The sequence below is a fragment of the Asterias rubens genome, chromosome 1, assembly GCF_902459465.1.
Source record: "Asterias rubens chromosome 1, eAstRub1.3, whole genome shotgun sequence".
Classification (NCBI taxonomy): domain Eukaryota; kingdom Metazoa; phylum Echinodermata; class Asteroidea; order Forcipulatida; family Asteriidae; genus Asterias; species Asterias rubens.
This window is the reverse complement of record NC_047062.1, coordinates 5,411,367-5,426,328: the sequence shown is the minus strand read 5'-3', so window position 1 is coordinate 5,426,328 and position 14,962 is coordinate 5,411,367. Positions and strand designations below refer to the sequence as shown.

General features: G+C 39.2%; 2 protein-coding genes across 4 annotated transcripts in view; one reads left to right on the top strand and one right to left on the bottom strand.

Moving 5' to 3' along the window:
* LOC117290639 (centrosomal protein of 128 kDa-like) overlaps positions 1 to 14,962 on the top strand; it is a 111,761-nt gene that overhangs the window by 59,291 nt on the left and 37,508 nt on the right. For all 3 annotated transcript variants that reach the window (XM_033772164.1, XM_033772173.1, XM_033772156.1), the window contains 2 exons: positions 2,226 to 2,312; positions 14,193 to 14,386. In XM_033772164.1, coding sequence (XP_033628055.1) covers positions 2,226 to 2,312; positions 14,193 to 14,386 — 281 coding nt within the window. The remainder of the gene's footprint in view (positions 1 to 2,225; positions 2,313 to 14,192; positions 14,387 to 14,962) is intronic.
* Positions 4,443 to 10,990, bottom strand: LOC117290631. The gene is made up of 7 exons (XM_033772144.1): positions 9,504 to 10,990; positions 8,010 to 9,379; positions 7,729 to 7,901; positions 7,067 to 7,530; positions 6,345 to 6,956; positions 5,851 to 6,230; positions 4,443 to 5,747 (listed from the first exon to the last, which is right to left on the bottom strand). The coding sequence occupies exons 1-7, from the start codon at positions 10,779 to 10,781 to the stop codon at positions 5,273 to 5,275; spliced, it is 4,752 nt and encodes a 1,583-aa protein (XP_033628035.1). The 5' UTR covers positions 10,782 to 10,990; the 3' UTR covers positions 4,443 to 5,272.

Here is a 14,962-nt window from a genome sequence, read left to right as displayed (position 1 = left end):
AGGGAACAGGTAAAATTCATAACATAGCAGCTGAAATTGTTTTAATATTTTTTGTTAGAATAAGATTTGTTGTTGTTGCATCATCAGCAATCAACACATTTATTTCACAGATGCTAAGTAAAGCATCACCAGAATCACAGGAAGTTTATTTTCAAATCATGTCCCCCTTTCCTTCGATCGAAACTCAACATCACAGCGCATTCTCTTTGTGTAAGTTGACCCATGATCTTATGCCATGTTTTGCCTGCGCAAATGTATGTCGTATATTGCAAACCCTCCCTTTACCAGCCCAATGGGATAGAGTAATAACATCGGATTCTGCCGTGGGCCGTTCCCAAGAAACTGCGTCGTTAAGGAGGAGGGAATAAAGTTTCTTAGCATTCATGTAGTCACTTGTGAAGGAATTGAGTCGTCACCTGTACATGTTTTGCCCCGTGGGATGTGCCCGATGTGAGGCCGACTTGATGTGATCGAAGACGCAGCAAATAGCTACGAGGTTCCCCAAAATGCTAGATCAACAAAAAGGAGCGCGGCTAAAATGTCAGTCTGCCTTCTTCCGGTTATACAGATTTATCATGTAAAATATTTGTCTCAGACAGTTTGTTTTTTTCTTTCTTGTTGTTTTCCTTGGTGTATAATGTGGATCTTTCTTGAGTTGTCAAAAGCATCAGATTCGCAAATGATTTTATTTCTGTTTCAGAAACCTTGTTCGCTAACTATAATAATAATCTTTTCGTCTGGAAGGACTTGTTGGCGCAGCTCTGAACACAGAAACTCTGTGGACTTGAGCATTTTTCAGTGTTGAGTTCATAAAAATAATGAAGCTGTCTTTGTGGAGACTATCTGGTAGCTAATTTGCACCCTTTTTCTGAGGGCAGTCTGTTTTTTAAACTTTACATTATGTCACTTTGGGAATGTTTGCAGTTTTTTTATTGCCTGAAAGGTAGGGTCATAGCCTGGTAAGGACTAAACCAATAATGACTTTTAAAAATTCATTGGTGAGAAGCATTGCAGCTGTTGAAAGTAAAACGTTTGGTTTTAGACAATTTAACAAAAAAAAAAAAAAGATTTGGATCTGAGAAACAGTTCATACCAGAATCGTTTCTCAGGTTTTTGAGTGTTGGTGTCTGTTCATGAATGCTACGAACAGGGATGCATTTGAAAACCAATCACCTCGAAGAACGTGAATGGATGTGAAAATATCATGAATTTTGTTGTTGTTGCTTTTAACAAACAATGTAATCAGCTGAAAATGTTACAAGTGGCTGGGTCCATGATTTGGAACAACCTCCCAACTGCCATTAGGGAAACACATACTTTATCTGCTTTTCGTAAAGTCCTTAAGACTCACCTTTTTCCAAGAATTTCTTTCTAGTGCGCTATGATCTTCATGGAATAGCGCCTTATAAACTTTAATTGTTATGTTATGTTATGACTTTTAATGTATCTTTCTTGATAAAAATGTTGCCTATAAATCAGCATAGTGTTGACTCAAACCAATCTATGACCCTACCTTTAAAGGCAGTGGACACTATTGGTAATTACTTTAAATAATTTTTAGCATAAAACCTTACTTGGTGACAAGTAATGGGGAGAGGTTGACGATTTATAAAACATTGTGAGAAACGGCTCCCTCTGAAGTGACATAGTTTTCGAGAAAGAAGTGATTTTCCATGAATTTGGTTTTGAGACCTCAGATTTAGAATTTCTCAAAATCAACCATCTAAACGCACATAACTTCATGTGACAAGGGTGTTTTTTCTTTCATTATTATCTCGCAACTTCGATGAGCGATTGAGCTCAAACTTTCACAGGTCTGATATTTTATGCATATGTAGAGAAACACCTAGTGAGAAGACTGGTCTTTGACAATTACCAATAGTGTCCAGTGTCTTTAATGATGTACACTTTAAATGCCTCAACAAAATAACCCAAAACATTGAGCCGTTACATTTTGAAGGAATATATTTGGGCTATTAATATATTCATTAATCTATTTGAGTTGCTTTGTCAGTATTTGAGGGAAGTATATTATTTTGTAATACTGACGTAATTAATTTACCCTTCCCTTTATCAAAACGGAGAGTTTTTATTTTTATTTTTAAACAAATCCAAGTGACCTCATTTTGTATAAGATGAAATCTCTTCATGTGAAAGCCTGGAAGACAAAAAAATCATTTGCTGACCCAAATGTAAAGTGGAATTTGATTTTCTTGTCTAAATAGGGCAGAGGGGAGAGAATGGTAATGGAGCTGACAAACCGTCTCAAGCGAGAACGAGCAGAGATGGATGCCGAACTACAAACGCTGAAGGTTGGCCAATCATTCTTTTTCCTCTCTAATAATCATCATTTCTGTCTTACTTGGTGTGTTTTTTTGCAGTTATGTGTCTAATTTTGCCTAGGCAAAATAAAAAAAAAAAAATGTTAGGCATCCTGCCTTTTTTGAAATGGCCATTTTTAAAGACAACTGGCTGGGCTAGTTTGGTTTTGCTAGTTTTCAAATATTATTTGTTTTTAGTCTGAGATTGTTACAATGTATCATTTTCTTAGAAAAAAGAAAAAAGAAAAAAAAAGCAGGTGGGATGCTGTTAAAACATGTTTTTTTTGTTATTATTTTGGCCTTAGTTGGTTGTCTCATCTTGCTCATGTAGTTGTTATTTTTGTCTGATGTCAATTCAAGATGACAGTGCATTGGTGTTTTGGAATCATTCTTTGCAATGTACTCTTTTGTTTTCTCTGTTGTATCCGGATTGTTTTGTTTGTTTGTCTCGTCTAGATTTTATCATTAATTTTATTATCATGTGAATTAAATCATAAAAATATATGTTTATATATATATCAAGTAAGTGCAATGTTTACACTCATGGAAATCAAATGATTTCCATGAAAAATCTGTTCCTTAGAAAATCTACCGCCTTCATGACAGTTTATTTTTCAGATTTGCACTACAGTGTCAGTGTGACACAGGGAATTTCATTGACCCAGAAAATGTTGTGTTGTAAAGCAAATTGACAATTTTTTTCAGGATTAAAGACTGAAGAACCTGTGTACACCACTTGTAATTAAATGAACTGCTTTGCAACAAATTATTACATTACAGGCTTGATTTAAAGCCATTGGAAACTTTCTGAACAGAAACGTGCGGAATTAAGGGTGGGTTTTCCTGTTATTTTCTCCCGACTCCAATGACCGATTGAGCCTAAATTTTTACAGGTTTGTTTTTTTATGTATAAGTTGTGATACACGAAGTGTGGGCCTTTGGACAATACTGTTTACCGATGTTGTGTGATTGCTTTAAAGATAAACAAAATACTGAATCCTAAATTTGTTTTCTGCAACAAATTATCACATTACAGGCTTGATTTAAAGAAAAAAATAATACTGAATCATGAATTTGTTTTCTGTCTGGTATGCAGTCATTTGAATGATTGGAAAATGTTAATTTGCCGATGATACTTTTTCTGTCTTCAGGAATGTGAAGTTCAGACTTTTATTTGAGTCCAGACCTTGCTATGTCTGCATGCGTAACAAAGTAGCCCCTGTTCTCTTCAGATATGTCTAGAAATCATGCTAGTTGATCTACTTATCTGTGGCGGACACAGGTCCCAGTAGCTCCTTGGAATCTATTACTCCAGAAATTATCATTCCAAAATACCTCAATAGATTTGGATTCTAGTTTCAGATTTGTTTTAAATCAGAAAAGTTCTCACCCCTGGATTATAGATTAAGGCTTTTCGACGCACATTTAGGTTTATTCTCTTTTATAAAATCGATACTAAAAACACTTTATAATGCACACATTGGTCTCAGTGCGTAGCTCTCAACCGATACATTATCAAACATTTAAACAAATTTTTCCAGGGGAAAGCGACATACGAGAAGACCTCTCCCCATCGTAGCTTGTGTAATGTACAGATGTTAGGGTCATTACTGTCACCACATCCAATAAGCACTGATCCATTTAAGTCACAACGAGACTGAAAATGCTTATACATACAATCTCACTTTTGTTCGTATTTAGAGACCATCCTTTTTCTTTGATAACATGAAGTTCAAGATTGAAAACAGCCATTCGTCGTTCAGTATCACAATTATATCTATTGATACAGTAGTCTGGTGGGAAGGGGGGGTTCCCATGCACCCCGTGGATACCTTTTTTTAACTTACTTTTTTGTAATCCTTAGGGTGTCTAGTTAATGAAATTTGGTGTTCCCAAAATTAAATATTGTCCCATGGGGTCCTTAGGCGGCCATCTTTGGCGGCCATCTTGGATTTTCGACAAAAATTGATATTCGGCGTAACTTTTGAACCAGACATCACACAAAGACAAATTAACCCATTTTACAATTCAATTTTACATCACAAATCACTATGGATGGTTATTTTCATGATTCAGACAAGTTAGATACAAGAAAACTTGCAAAATATGAAAAAATCTGCAAAATTTTTACTCAAAATCTTGTAAAATATCATTTTTTGTGATATTTTAAATAAATAAACATCTTAAATCTGTTTCAATTTGGTCAATCTTGCATTCAGTTTAAACCTTCAGAAATACTCTTTAATTTGATACCAAGATGAATCTTCTCAGTGATAAGATAAAACAGTGGCAGCCATCTTGGATTTCCGAACAAAATCAATTATTAGCATAACTTTTTTACTTGACATCGTAGAGAGACAAATAAACACATTTTCGACACTGATTTTGCACAATAAATCAATTGTGAATGTTATTTCCGTTATTCAAACAATTGTGATATTCTGAAAACTTGAATGTTAAAGGCAAAATGTATATTTTACGCTCAAAATCCTTTAAAACATCAATCTCAGGTGGGTTGTTAACCAAAACATGTCATTCAATGCAGTCACTATTGTATTGATGTCAAAGCATGAACAGTTCTCTTTAACTCGATACCAAAATAATTTATATGTTCTTGGATTTAAAAAGAAAACTTTGGCGGCCATCTCGGCGGCCATCAAGGAATTTTGGATGAAAATTTATGTTTAGAACAGTATCTGGACAAAGCATCCTACACACAGAGACTTTCGGCAATTTTTTTTCTTACTTTATACGAAAAGAATTTATCAAACAAAAATTTACTCAAAAGTTGTGCCGAGTACTGAGCTGTATTACCCATTTTACTTCTAATCACCCTGGTCTTGTTGGCTTTTTGGCCTTCTTTGCCATAATTGTGTACATATATTAGGGTCTAGGTGTTTATTAATCGCCTAATATGAAGAGTAAAGTTGATTATTTGATTGATAAAATATCTAGTCATCATCATTAAGTGCATCATCATAGTCAATCTCTTCTCCCTCTTGATCCTCTTGATCCTCCTCAATCTCCGCCGCAGTTGTCTGAAGCAGGTCAATGAGGGAAGGGGGTAGAACAGGCCCACACGACCAAACTGGTTCCAATATACCCTCTTCTGTCTTCTCCCAGCCCTGTCCAGGATCATAGGGTTTTGGGCACCAGAAGATTGGCGTGTCAGCTCGCTTGTAAGTCGCAAGACGATGATTTACTCGATGGATGTGTGGAATAAGGTTGTCTCTGCAAGGCGGTAACCGGGAGAAATCTACTCTAGATTTTGTTGTTAGTTGGTCATTCTCCCCAACCATCTGCTTGAGCATGCTGCTACGTACGGCATTGATTGACTTCTCCCGGGTGTGGCCATACATCATACATGTGAACGACTCAATTTCATCAATCACCTCTGGCTCAACAGACCATTCGTCACCAAGTTTTCTGAAAAAGAAGGAAACAAAGTTATCATTTAAGAGTTTGACTGCAGAAATATTTGATTGATATGATATGCTACTGCAATTAGCATTTTAGAAAAAACTCTCACCTGAAAGCTGATTGGTACTTGGGATTGCTCTGTAGCTTCTTTAAGGGTCCAACCTTGCCTTTTCCCTTAAATGCACTTGTTACATCTTCCCCGGTGAAAACGTAGAGGCCAAGTATCGTGGTACAGTAGTTTGCTCCTTTTGATTCTGCGAGCTCACTGACATTCACAATCTGTCGATGCTTTCCAGTCCCTGTGTCAAGGTAGATGGTGAGAGCTACTGAGTGGGCAAAGTGCAAGAGGATTAAGAAAATGTCCGTGTCTGGCGTCCTCACAACAGCTGAGTTGTACCCCATCTTGACGGCATACTTGACGTAAAGCACAACGCGGGTGTCCGTCTCCTCTTGATTCGACGCCAGCTCAGGGATCTCGTGTACAGTCACCTAAAACATGTGAAATAAATTCAAAAGAATATCGTAACAAAATAGGCTAACAAAATTTTAAATGGAAGTTCCCAGCTATAATAAAAATGGATTTTCAATACTATGCCTACTTACGACGCCATCTGCCGAGACCATCCGATACGCCTTGCCATCCACCACTGCCATTGCTGTCCCACTTTTTTCGAGGCGAAGAGCTGCACCTGTACTACCCCATACCTGTAGTAATAGCTGACAGAACTGAGTTTTGTTGCTATCGTTTGCCAGGAATAATTTGAAGTCGCTTGGCTTACGCGTTGCCGGTCCGTCCAAGATGTAACGTTGGGAGAAGCCACGGCGCAATCGTTCCTGGGCTTTAATGGAGTCGGCGTGGTATGAATCAGTTGAAAAGACAAAGTTCTTCTTTGCAACCATCTGATCTAGCAACTTGAGACAAATTTCGCCAAACGTGGGAGGGAGGTTTGTCAGGGCGTGGAAAAGTGCATTACCATCCTGGATGTAGAGGGCATCTTTGGGATAAGGCACATTCTCAGGAGCATCTTCCGTCAGGAAATGAAGCACCGCGGCCTTGTTTGTCTTATTGAAGAATCCATCAGCCGTGCCAAGACTATGAGGGACAGGGGTGAGTGAGTACCGCATCAACTCGTCAAGGTTCAGGGGCTCTGCCAGGTGCTGGGACTTGATGAGCAGCATGAAAGCAAGATCACTTTGCTCACGGTATTGGATGACCTGCAACGATTAACATGGGAACAATGTCAAACCTGAATTAGAATTTGTCTGGTATACATTTCAAAAAGATATATTTTAAATTTTTATTATTATAGTATATTGTTACATACCTTTCCCTGTGATGCAGTGAGCTTTATTGTCTTGTTTGAGGCCTCCATCGTTTTCAGTTTAAGCCTCTTGACTGGATCAAAGAACTCTACAGAGCCTTTCACAAATCGATCTTTGATGAATGCTTCATTTGCCTCCTTACCAGCTTCTTCAGCACGAAGCACATCAAACTCTACCTCTGGGGAAGCAGGAGCACCAGACGACAAGCTGTAGAGGTGGTCTTTGTCAACTATGGAGAAAGGATTGGTGAAGTTGCGAATAGCAGATATGGTTTGTTGAACTGCCTCCTCGGACTTTCTTATCTCTGCTCTCTCCAGTTCACGGTGTTTCCCAGCTTTTGGGCAGTCAGGGTCATCGATCAAGCCACACATATCAAGCATCTTCTCATAGTACTGAGCTCGGGTTGACGTTGTACGGCACCATCGCTGGTAGGCACCATACATGGTATAAAGCCCTGTGAATCCACCTGAAGAGATAGTTGATGGAGAGACAAAAGAATAATATTATTATGACTATTGGTAATTTAAAACAAAGAAGTTTACAACGGTTAGTGTCCAAAATAGAAAGGTATTCTGGCAAAATATACTCTATCTGGTCGGTCTGCCAAGCACCCACTGACTTCAGTATGACACAAAGTAGGTGTGCTGTAAAAGCAATTCAGTACCTGTTGATTTAGCAAACTTCATGAAAGTCTCCTCCATCGTCTTGTCCACCGCACTGAGAGCACCGGGGATGACAGAACGTGCAACTGCAATGCCACCCTTCTTCAGCAACTCTTTGGCGCCAGGATGAGACTTATCAATATTCGTCAGAAACACATCCAGCCATGTCAAGTACCTGTGGAAAGACAATGTGATGCATCAAGACTACACAATCAGGCAAAGAAATCAATTATACCAGTTAACTCATCCAATAATACTTCATAAGTACTTTAATGTGATTTACCTTGAGTAGTTTGGCCCGTCATATGCAAAGAAAAGATATGCCATATCACCGTTGCATTTGTGGAACAGATCCAAGTTGTTCGTCTTAACAGAGTAATGTAGCATAAGGAGCAGTCTGGTGTGGTCAATAACACTGAGCCAGAACTTAGCTGTTTTGCCGAGGTGACCATTGCGCACTTTGTCTTCATAGGTGTTATGCTTCTTAAGGATGGTAAGGGTGGAAGGATCCTGCAATGCAAGGTCTAGGGTCTCCTGACTACAGCTTTGGATGAGGTTGAACAAGGCCTTTGGGTTGCTTACATCAACATTCTCCTCATCAATGAATCTCTCCATCAGCAACCGCTCCATGGCTTCACTTACTGTTTTCAGACAGAACATGGCTTTAGCGAACGCCTTCCCTTTCAGCACACTACTCAGGCAGCCACTTGTAACCAGTCCAGCCTCAATGAGGATTTCAGAGTAGCCTGAGCCTCTGCATTTGTGACCAGTCAACATGTTTATGTAGTTCATCCCGGTGTGGAATGGCCCTGGGGTGATAACATGCTTCTTGTACTCGTCTGGGAATTTCCAAATAAGGGGTAGGGCCTTCATGCACCCACCGAGATCGAAGGTGTTCAGGACATACTCCTGACCCACCTCCATGGTGGCCTCCTCTGACTGCTTTAGCAACTCCTTAATGACTCCATACTCGGTGAAGGGCTGATTGATGGGGGTGAAATAGTCAATAGTTGACTTTCGGGAGGGTTTGGTACCCGTTGAAGAGATGAAGCCACCAAATCCTGGGACAAGTTGCTTCTGTGCGCTGCTGCCCACAACCCGAGCAAGTAACCAGACACGATAATCATTGATGCATTTCGAGTACACTTTACTGTTTATGGCTGGTGGGGTGAACACAGATCCCTTGGGAAACTTGGGCCCGACTCGGCCAAATATATGGACAGGAGCCAGTGTCTCTGGTGTATTCACATTAACTGACCGTGTATTACTGCGCTTGTAGAGAGGAAGTTTCCGATTTTGGTTGGTGATATCAAACCCTGGTCTCACCTCCTGGATCATGATCCCGCCAGTGCTATTTACCACGTTTGAGCCGTGGATGTTCGTTGTTATTTTGTTGAGATTATCCCACTCTGTATGAAACACATCATTGCCCTCTCCTGTAATTATCTGGGGAGTTAGGGAAGATGATACCTCATCGATAGCCTTTGCCAGCGCTGTCTCAAGCTCTAAGCTGAAATTGTATGTCTCACAGTGTCCCAGTCTACTGAGGATAGTGGTGAGATTCTTACTGCGATAAAGGTGCCTTATGGTGGTACAGAGAAGAATGTGTTTGGGCATTTTCCACTCTCCCTTCGTCACAGCACGGCAGATGTCCTGAGGAGCAAAACAGGGATGATAATGAACACAGAAGAGCAACTAAAATGATACAATTGTTACTAAAGCATATGCGTTTAACTGACACTAAACGTAACTTTAAAAAGCTAAGCACATAACATACCTGGCCTATAGAGAGCAGGACACGTCTAGTTTTCTCCTCACACTTCTCCGCATCGGCATCACCTGATATGACAAAAGTTAGGAACTTCAAGAGGTCAGGTGGGAGGAGTTCATCTGACGATGACTTTATCAAAAGATCGTCAGCTGTTGGAGGCCAGGGAATCGCTGTTGACTCTTTGAATGCCCGCTGGATTATACCTCGGAGAAAAAGGGCTGCGTCTTCATATTTATATTGGGATCCCAGCTTATAGGCGTATGTCACTGCATCTGCTACAGAGAGGCTGGCACTGTAGACCAGGTTAAATTTTCTAAACCCTTGGTCACCTGGATTGAATTTGACAAAGGCGATGCACTTATGAATATCATGGTTCTCAAGTCGGGATTTCAGCTTCTCACTTCTGTACTCTGGATTAGGAAAGTCGTTTCGCTCCAACTCTTGCATGTAGAGGCGACGAAGCGATGCAAGCTGCACAACTTCTTTCTGCCCAATCACATGGTCTTGAATAAAATCAAGAACAGCAGTGAATGCTTTCAGATGTGCAGCAGCCTTAAGTTTTTGCTCTGTGTCGATATCACGGTTGCCATCTCTCTCTTTATCGCGCAAGTGATTAATATACTTGAGATTGAATGATTTTAGACAGGAGTTGTGGAACATTGCTTCTCTCGCAAACAAGTCCTCTCCTTGCACCATACAATGTAAACTGTTTAGTCCTAGTTCTTGGGCTCGAGGCTCAATTTGTTTCCAAGTAGGCTCTCTCAAATTTCCATCTTCATCCTTGAATACTGGGAACTTCATGCATCGAGTAGTCTTTCCAAACACTTTCTGTTCAAGCTTTCCACAAAAGATACATTGTGGAGGGAACAGCTGTTTGGGAGAGGAAACTGACGCGCTACGAAGGCAACGTGAGGTTGAGGCTTCACTAGAATTTCCACTACACTTCAAACGATTCTGATTTTTAGTAAAGTTTTGATAACATCCTCGATGATAGCCTATTGCTTTTAAGTCTGCACCAGCAAGACTTTCCGGAATGCGATTACATACATCCTCGAAGCGATAGGGTGAATTTTCAGGTTCGCAGAGTCGTCTGTCACGAATATTGTGTAGCTGAGACAGCTTTTCAGCAGCAGATCCCTGGATTTCACTGAATGGTGTGAATTCTAGATGCTGAATGCCACTCACATGTAAAATACAGACGGACCCACTATGATGAGATTTCTGTAGTTTTACTGACCCCCCACCCTTATCCCTGTTAATACTGCGTTTTGCTGACTTTGGCATGTCTATCCAGCACTACACTTTACTATTCTATGATCAATATAGATCCCTGTCACCTTTACAGCTCAAACTATAGTTCCACAATAAGACCTTCACCAAGCAAATATAAATGTTGAAGTAGATAATGTTATACTTTGTAACAACTTACATCTAATGTGTTACAATTTTATATCTTTTAACACCACAAACTTGCTACAATTGAAGGAAGTGAATGGGAGACAGCATGAATGGCTGGCATGTATGTTGGGCATTCTGGTTAGATGGTTTCAATAAATTGTGGGCTTGGCAGGACCAACAGCTTTTACGTTGTGTATTTTATCAATCGGGTGTGCAAGTTGTCACATATCTGTGGCCATGTATTGTTTTGATGTGTTAATCACATGATGTTTGATGATTTGACAATTATTCTCAACATATTATTTGGTATTAATTACAGAGTACTTTCATTGCTTTGACATAATGCAAATTTGATTAAATTGAAACAAGTTTAATTTGTTTCTTTAAAAAACACTCCTGAGATTGATGTTTTGCAAATTTTAGTGTAAATTAGACATGTTCCCTTCTTTCCAATATATTTTTTTGACATATCCCAATTATTTGAACAACGGAAAAAACTTTCACAATTGATTTATTGTGCAAAATCAGTGTCGAAAATGTGTTTATTTGTCTCTCTACGATGTCAAGTAAAAAAGTTATGCTAATAATTGATTTTGTTCGGAAATCCAAGATGGCTGCCACTGTTTTATCTTATCACTGAGAAGATTCATCTTGGTATCAAATTAAAGAGTATTTCTGAAGGTTTAAACTGAATGCAAGATTGACCAAATTGAAACAGATTTAAGATGTTTATTTATTTAAAATATCACAAAAAATGATATTTTACAAGATTTTGAGTAAAAATTTTGCTGATTTTTTCATATTTTGCAAGTTTTCTTGTATCTAACTTGTCTGAATCATGAAAATAACCATCCATAGTGATTTGTGATGTAAAATTGAATTGTAAAATGGGTTAATTTGTCTTTGTGTGATGTCTGGTTCAAAAGTTACGCCGAATATCAATTTTTGTCGAAAATCCAAGATGGCCGCCAAAGATGGCCGCCTAAGGACCCCATGGGACAATATTTAATTTTGGGAACACCAAATTTCATTAACTAGACACCCTAAGGATTACAAAAAAGTAAGTTAAAAAAAGGTATCCACGGGGTGCATGGGAACCCCCCCTTCCCACCAGACTACAGGTCCCAATTTCATAAACTGCTTAAGCACAGAAAGCAGCTAAGCACAATATAGTAATGCTTAGCAGAATAAGGCTACCAGCCAAAATACCATGTCTCAATTTATGACTGGTATGCTCCTTTTTGCTTAGTGGAAAATTGTTTAGCAATATTTCCTGCTTAAGCCGTTTTATGAATTTTGGCCCTGGTCATCGCCCAATGATAAATTGTGGTTGATGCATTTTGGGAAACTGAACTGAAATGTTTTGGATTTGTTTGACTCTGTCCGGGGCCCAATAGAGTTGCTTGAACAGAAAATATTTATATTATTATTGCTATAAGCATAATTGAGCAGGATACCAGCCACAAATTGTACATGTGAAATGGTGGTTAAGCTGGTAACCTTATTTTGGTAAGCATAATTTGGTTGTGGTTTAGCTACTTTTTGTGCTTAAAAGCAGCTCTATGAAATTGGGCCTAGCGCTGAACAGTGTCCTCGAGTGGAGCATTGTCTAGTAGAATGAGGCATTACTTCCCACGTTGAGACTTCACATACTAATCAGTAACTACTTGACTCATGAAAGGGAGACACTTAGTCGTTGGAGTCTGTGCCACTTTCAGGCACCATTAGTCTGTATTTGACGACGTACTCTATTCAAAGCTCAAACCTGGTTCCCTGGTAATAGTTAACACTTGAATGCCTAATGAGGAAGTCAACAGTACAAAGGCATCAGCCAAACAATCTTCGCTGCTGCGTGTGTGGAGGGGCGCCCTCTTAGGGTCATGCTCTGAATGGATACCGAGCAGACAAGATGAGACTCTGGTCTGAGAGGGCGGACTCGAGAGCCTTTCCTTGTCTTCTGGGTCGCTTTGGAGGTTCCAAGGGGCGGTGTATGGACACCAGAAGATAAAGACTTGAGGGGGGTGTGGTTCCAATGCTCCTGTACAGGGAATGTTGATTCAAGTCACTAGAGCAAGAAAGATCCACTCAGGAATTTAGTTTTACTTACATCTTGAAGATTTGTATTTGTTGAAGTTCACTGGCTCACCAGGATTGCTTGGGTATAATCAATCTCCAACTTTGATATCTCTCAAGTCTAATGGCAGTATTTGTGACTGCCTGCGACTCAAAACATGTAAACCAAGTTCGTTTTTCATAACCGAATTGTTTTTCAAATTAATGTTGACTTTATATCAACTTCATTATTATTTTCATTTTATTTTGTCATTTTTGTAAAAGAAAATAGCAAACGGACAAATATGATAAAACTGTAATTGAGATGCAAGGAAATCAGCTGTTGAAAGTGTCCCCATGAAGTCAAAAATACTGTCAGGACCAAAGTTTGGTAAAGAATTAAAACATTAATTCCTTGAGGTAACTTTTCACTGAAGCATTTAATCCCGGAAACATGACAGACAACTCTTTCTTAATGTTGGCATTGCATTGATAATGTACTGTCAGACTGTAGAGACTCTAATTGCTATGTCAAATGTTCCGGGGGCGGCTGTTGTATAGACACATCCAAATGAGGAAGTCCTTATGTACCATTGTGCATTACACATTCATTCAGAATAGTGAATATTATGTGTATTTGCCATCTCTTGCGTTACTATTTAAAGGCACTGGACACTATCGGTAATTGTCAAAGACTAGCCTTCACAGTTGGTGTATCTCAACATATGCATAAAATAACAAGCCTGTGAAAATTTTAGCTCAATTGGTCATCGAACTTGCAAGATAATAATGAATGAAAAAACACCCTTGTCACACGAAGTTGTGTGCGTTTAGATGGTTGATTTCGAGACCTCAAGTTCTAAATCTGAGGTCTAGAAATCAAATTCATGGAAAATTACTTCTTTCTCGAAAACTATGGCACTTCAGAGGGAGCTGTTTCTCACAATGTTTTATACCATCAGCCTCTCCCCATTACTCATCACCAAGAAAGGTTTTATGCTAATAGTTAGTTTGAGTAATTACCAATAGTGTCCACTGCCTTTAAAAGAAAGCCCCAAATCGTTTGATGAAGCATCCTTCTGGACTATCTGAGAACTTCAAATTAAAATGTTAACTTGTTACTAAGCACGTCAATGTACCAGATATTATTCAAATATAACTCACAATGTCTTATTGGCTCCTTAGTGTGAGATGAGATGGCATATCTTAAACCAATCTTACAATTCTGCATTGTTCTTTTTCTAGATCGAGATTGCCGATGCTCAGTCACAAGTGAAGACTCTTCGCAGGCAGTTGGAGGAGAGTAAAACAGAAGCTGATAAATCAACGGTCGACCTTGCAAGGGTCGAGCAGGAGAACGCCAAGCTGAGACGCAAGTACGAGCGAGCAAAGCTGGGCTTTGAGGAGCAAGCTCGCCACGCCGAGACTGAGGACTCGAGGTGAGTGTTTTTCCTCATCAAGTCATCGGATGTAGTTTGGGAGGTTGACAACTTCATTTCAGTCTTGGGGATAGAACGTTTAGAAGTTATTACTCACACAAGAAGGAGTTAGATATTTAAATCTGTCTGGAGTTAAGGTACTTAATATAGAGCGTGGGTTAAAGGCACTGGACACTGTTGGTAATTACTCAAAATAATTTTTAGCATAAAAACGTACTTTGTAGCGAGCAATGGAGAGCTGTTGATAGTATAAAACATTGTGAGAAAAGGCTCCCTCATGCATCCTAGAGCACACAGATTTGTGTGACAAGGGTGTTTTTTCTTTCATCATTCCCTTGCAATATCAATGACATATTGATTACAAATTTTCACAGATTTGTTATTTTTATGCAAAATGTTGGGATACACCAAGTGGGAATACTGGTCTTTGACAACTACCAAAGGTTTCCAGTGCCTTTAAGAAAATTCATTATAGAATACCAGTTCATCTGAAAATCGTATTTACCACGGTTGACATTTGTTTGAAAGTGTGATTTACATTTCCAATCCTTTTCCGAGAAAACACCTTCATCCCGA